Source organism: Apaloderma vittatum, unplaced genomic scaffold, assembly GCF_000703405.1.
Source record: "Apaloderma vittatum isolate BGI_N311 unplaced genomic scaffold, ASM70340v1 scaffold2363, whole genome shotgun sequence".
Classification (NCBI taxonomy): domain Eukaryota; kingdom Metazoa; phylum Chordata; class Aves; order Trogoniformes; family Trogonidae; genus Apaloderma; species Apaloderma vittatum.
Genome location: NW_009707363.1, coordinates 80,564 through 86,252, shown reverse-complemented (window position 1 = coordinate 86,252; position 5,689 = coordinate 80,564). Strand labels below are relative to the sequence as shown.

The following is a 5,689-nucleotide window of genomic DNA, read 5'->3' as shown; positions in this document are numbered from 1 at the left end:
CATAAGGATGTTGTGAGGGACGGTGTCAAATATCTAGTCCGTGTAGGTCATCCAGGGGAGTGCTTTACTTGTACTTAATTGAAAGTATCCACATAAAAACCAAATGTGTTGTATTAGATGGTACTTAATTAAAGGAAAGAAACGTAGTGACATTGAGTTGTTCAAAGGTGAATGAGAGGAATTAATGCTAGAATTCAGGTACACTTTTCAATACTGAGGATGATTTCCAAGACAATAGTCTGTGTTGGTGGGGTGTGATGGCTCTTATTCCAGCAGAAGTTATCTCCAATTCAATGAGAAGCTGTGAATGTGAAATATTTATTGTCTTAAATTTGTGCTTATGATCAATCTTGATGTTTACAAGGTCAAAAATCATAGAATCATAGAATGGCCTAGGCTGGCAGGGACCTTAGAGATCATTTAATCCAACCTCCCTGTCATGGGCAGGGACGCCTCTCAACTAGATCAGGCTACTCAAGGCTCCGTCCAACTTGGCCTTGAACACCTCCAGGGAGGAGGCAACCACAACATCTCTGGGCAATTTATTCCAAAGTCTTGCCGCCCTTGTACTGAAGAATTTCTTCCTAAGATCTAATCTAAATCTATTCTCCTTCAACTTAAACCCATTTCCCCTTGTCCTATCAGTGGACACTCTTGTAAAAAGTCCCTCCCCAGCCTTCCTGTAGGTTCCCTTCAGGTATTGGAAGGCAGCTATTAGGTCCCCCCAAAGTCTTTTCTTTTCAAGACTGAACAATCCCAGGCACCTAACTATGCACAAGGACTGTGTATAGTTATGTGCCTGTTCTTTTGAATCTTTTAAAGACTGTTGATGTATTTTCTAATGCCTCATTTAAGTTGAAGGACCCCGGGTTGTTTTAAAACATTGAGTTCCTGAATACCTGCCCGACTTCAATAAAGTCAGTTGGTCACCTTAATCATGGAGTAAACGAATATCCAGTAGAATGCATATCACCTACATGAATAATATTCTGAGTTATCTGAATTTTTTTTTAACCACTCATCTATTATTTTTTGCATATTTTAGAAGTAATTTTCTCTCTTTTCTTTCGTTCCTGATGTGTTTTATAGCCACTTGTATTGCACCAAGACAGTAGCATCCTGGAATCTCGGGACCTACGTTTGGAAAAACGCACTTTATTTCGGTAAGAGTCAAAAACACTATCTTTCTCTGGCATTTTGCACTCCATTTTCTATTTTACTTTTTGTAAGTGCAAAAAGGTATGTTGTCAGTTACGTGTGCAGCAAAACAGGAGTTAATGCAGAAAAGACTTTTGTCTGAATCCAGTAAAAAGTCCAGTTAGCCAAGCAATGCAACATCTTAGATTGTAATCCCAAATCCAGCATTAGGAGATCTAAGGTTCCCATTCATTGTGCTGGCAGATTAGAAGAAATAGGCCCTAGTATCCAACAGAGAAGGAGGAAGGTGACCTAATGTTAGTAACTGAAAGTGACTGTCTTCTGTGTCTTGCAGTTGACTCATAGTTTGAGTTTCTATTGAAATAAAAGTCCATTTTTACTTTAGATTGCAGTAACGCTTACACAAGCGAGACGCATTTAGCTCGGGGATTCTCTGAATTACCCAGATGCCTAAATTAGATATCCTGCCTACATTTAGGAACTGATGTCCCTTAGATTTGGAGCCAGCTGCTAAGTGCTTCCTCTGTGGTTAATGGCGAGATTGGGGTAACTCTAGAAGGTAATTCAGGTGAGGGCAACCAGGATGAGGATCGGGGAAGAAATGTGGTCCTACGGGAATGTTTCAAAATGAGTAGAGCGGCATCTGGTGATTTTAAGTGCTGCAAGAATAAGCTTTCTGGTTTGCTGTCTTGGCTACAAGTGGGATTTTGATGCCAGGGCCATTTAAATACTATTATGATGTCTGACTGCTCAGTCTGAAGCAGTTGTGAACAAGCTTATGGGAAAGATTTGCAGGCCCAGAGGGACCTTCCACATCAGGAAGAGAAATATTTGGTAGTTTAAAGCAGCACAAGAGTTAGACGGAAGTTGAACTGCAAGTCTCCTAGTCTAATCCTAAATGCAACAATGAAAAATAAGCCTTAAAGATTAAATGGATATATTTATTGATTACATGTTCCCATTCAGTTACATCTGTAATTATGTGCCTGGCAGATTACAGTAAGACCAATTATATAAATATAAATTCATCCGAGTATAATTTTAGAACCCTGAATCTTAAATAATTCAATGTTGTATTAGTATTATAATATTAATATTAGTAATACAATTATTTATATGTAATAATAATTGTGGCATAATATAATTCAATAGATTATATATTTAGTATTATGTAATATTATTCTATATACATTTTTTTCCCAAAGTAATCTGTTTCTGTTTTTTTTTCCAATATGCCAGAAAATGTTTTAATGTTCCTAAATTTTAAAAAATGAAACTAGTGCTATGAAAACTTCTGAAGTAGTTATTTCAGGAAGAAGTCATGAATTAAAATGTTTGTGTTACATTATTGAGTTGCACTTTTGAAGTGAATAAGATTTATTTTGTCAGACATTCTTCCTTTTGGCTTTGTGTTACTTTTCTTTAGAAGGTAGGGCTAATTTCTATTTAAGGGCAGCTCAGATTAATGAATGTGGCGTAGTATATTAAAATCCAAATATGAGATTGAGCAGTCTTTTATTAGATGTGAGTTTGAGTTTCCAAATTAAAAAGGAACTTTAAGTAGGCAGTACCATATGTTACTTGTGTGTTAATTAAAATGTAGAAATGTTCTACATTATTTCCTTCTGTGGGTAGACATTGTGTAAGCAAAAATACTCAAATATTTGGAATATTTTCAGACATGAGACAAATACTATCTGGATATTCTTGCTTACCTGAGTGTCTGCCACTTTTGTGTTAGTTACCAGTTAATGATTCAAATTGATCATTTCCATTTAGTAGCTGTTGTATTCAAAGAAAATATGAGACAAAGTTTCAGTTATTCAGGTTTCCCGTGGAAAGGAAAAGTTGATAAGACTAATCATCTGATATTTAAGTAGTTTGTGTGAGAGAAAAGATGGAGTTTACATTTAATCATGACTGACAAAATTGCTAGTAGTTTTAATTCTTCTGATGGTGTACATTTCTTCTAATAGTTTTATTAGTAATAAGCCTGCTCTTGTTTTCATCTTCCAGTGCCATTATAGTGAAAATTAGCTGTTACAGAGGAATGAGGAACAGCAGTGTTTAGGTGGCATCTACCCAGAAACTAGCATCATCTGGAATTCCACTGTATTTGCTTCTGTGCTTAAAAAAAATTTTTAAAAAATCTTCTCCAAGCCCATCTCAAGTAATTGAATAGGACATTGTGATTCTCTCTTGCAGAAGGGTAAAGAACTATTTTTCTTGTGTCCAAGGCTATAGCTGTAGCACTCCTGGACCAGGATGGTCAGAGCAATCTCACTGTAAGGATGAGTGCTGTGGAATGCATCTGATTGGTCTGAGGATCACTGTGCAATTAGGTTGGATCATGCCTTCACTCAGCTCTGGTGAATGAAATTGTGGAAGTTTTATTTTTATGAAAAGTGCTTTTTACCTTCAGACTAGGATAGGTTTGTTGTAGCGAAGTCTCAGGGTCGCTAGAGGTGAACTAATCTGTAGACTGGTTTTCATGTATTTTGTGCATTTTGTTTATTGGAATAAATATTTCATACTTAATGGCGCAATTGATACTTTTCAGGCTGGATCTTGTTCCGATCAATCGATCAGTTGGTTTGAAGGCTAAACCCACCAAACCAGTAACAGAGGTCTTAAGGCCTGTAGTTGCAAAATATGGTTTAAATCTTAATGAACTTGTGGCAAGACTAGTAAGTATCTTTTGATGTAATTCAAGCTGTATTATTTTTTGTCTGGAGAAGATCATATGATAGTCCCTGAAAGTATTCTTATCCTTATAATTAGGCATTAAAATCTCTATTTATACCTACCTCTTGAGATGACAATGCATTGTAGTCATAACCATTATGCTTAATAGTACCTACCTCAAAGCTTTAGTCTGCATCTGGTTTGTATTCTCTTTCAAAATAAATCCAACATCCCAAGTAATAGAGCCTGAACATAGCTTTTTCCAGAGCTCAACTTTTCCAACTATTTGCCAGGAAAAGTTGGTGGAGCTAAGGTACAGATATTGTTCCATTATCCTGGAAATCATGTCGGTTGCCTTGAATCCCCTCACAGAAAATGTCTGTGGAAGCAGAGTGATTCGTCTCCTCTACCCCTAAACACCTGGCTAGCATTTTCTCTTTTCTAGTATGATGGAATATCAAGGAACGGAAAGTTATTTTGTGGTATTTCTAAAACATGTACTATCTTGGCTGAACCAGTCCATGTTTTTAAAATACCTGAAAAACATGTCGGCATAAAGATAACTTAATTGAAAAAAATTACAAAATTAACAAAATGTAACCAATTTAGAATATAAGACAATCTCAGTCTTCCTCTAAGGGTATGACTTGATGAACATACACAGTAATGGTCCTGAAGTATTTGTGCATGCTTGCAAATCAGTTAATTTTTTTCCTTTTATCTTCTTTTCCCCAAGTACCATTCTCCTCACATATATTGGTTACACTCATTGTAATCAAGGTAGTGTTACACAAATGGAATAAACATTTTTAGAATGGTAGAATAAAGCTATATTGAGGCTGCACTGGAACATAAAAATTCTTTGCTTGTTTTCTTTCAAAAAATGTCAGACTGCATAATTTTATTCTGAAACCAGTTTTTTCTCTATTATATACAAACTGTGATCCGACTTTAGAATGGTGAGCAGGAACCACTTGATCTTGGTGTCCCTATATCTAATCTGGATGGCCAGCGGGTTGTTCTAGATGAAAAAGAGCCAACAAAAGGTAGAGGTAAGTTGGCATAAAGGCTTTTATTTATGATGTCAAGTAAGTTTCATAAACCTTGGCTTTGCTAAGTTTCTTCTGTTGATGTGAAGATGAGATAAAAGTGATTAAATTTAAATATGTCACGTGTAGCATATATTCCTTTTAACTAAGAATGAGTGCAGTTTCTAAAGACTGAAGATTAAATGAGTCTCTTGATAGCAAGTACTATATTGTTGCTGTACAAAATTTTGCGCTGGTAATACTTGAATATTTTACTTTTACTTGGCAAAGACCCACGCACACATTTAGGGACATAGTGCCTAGCAATAATAATGAGAACAAAATGCCAAATAACTTAGATTAATTTGACAATTAAGTCATAAGAAACATACTCTTTAAGTAAAGCAAACATAGTCTGTGCAGCAGCTAGAACTCCCTTCTTTATCATGAGAAAGCAGAGCCTACATCTCCAGTTTTTAGTGATGATTACTGGAGATAACACTAAGGATGTACTATGTGACTTCCCTGGACAAAATAGTAGTTGATCAGCTGACAATCTTTTGGCATGATTAACACACTAGATTAATGCAAGCAGCCGTCAGAGTAAAGGTTTGGTTTCATTAGGAGACCTTTTGATAAATATAGGACACTTAGTTTTAGAAGTTAAATCAGAGGTGGTTAAATTAACTTGACTTAGAACAGAGATCCTCTTTGAGAAAGGAGAATAAAGATAACCAATTGTCATTTTGAAAAAAGGAATCACAGAATCACAGAATGTTAGGGGTTGGAAGGGACCACCCCCCCTGCCAGAGCAGGAT

At 36.0% G+C, this 5,689-nt stretch overlaps 1 protein-coding gene across 1 annotated transcript in view; it reads left to right on the top strand.

The window, feature by feature from the left end:
• Positions 1-1,089: 1,089 nt before the first annotated feature.
• LOC104271468 (regulator of G-protein signaling 12-like) overlaps positions 1,090-5,689 on the top strand; it is a gene marked incomplete at its 5' end in the record, with an annotated part of 21,630 nt that continues 17,030 nt past the window's right edge. Inside the window, 3 exons of the mRNA XM_009866150.1 lie at positions 1,090-1,163; positions 3,719-3,845; positions 4,799-4,895. Of these exons, the coding sequence (XP_009864452.1) occupies positions 1,090-1,163; positions 3,719-3,845; positions 4,799-4,895 (298 nt within the window). The remainder of the gene's footprint in view (positions 1,164-3,718; positions 3,846-4,798; positions 4,896-5,689) is intronic.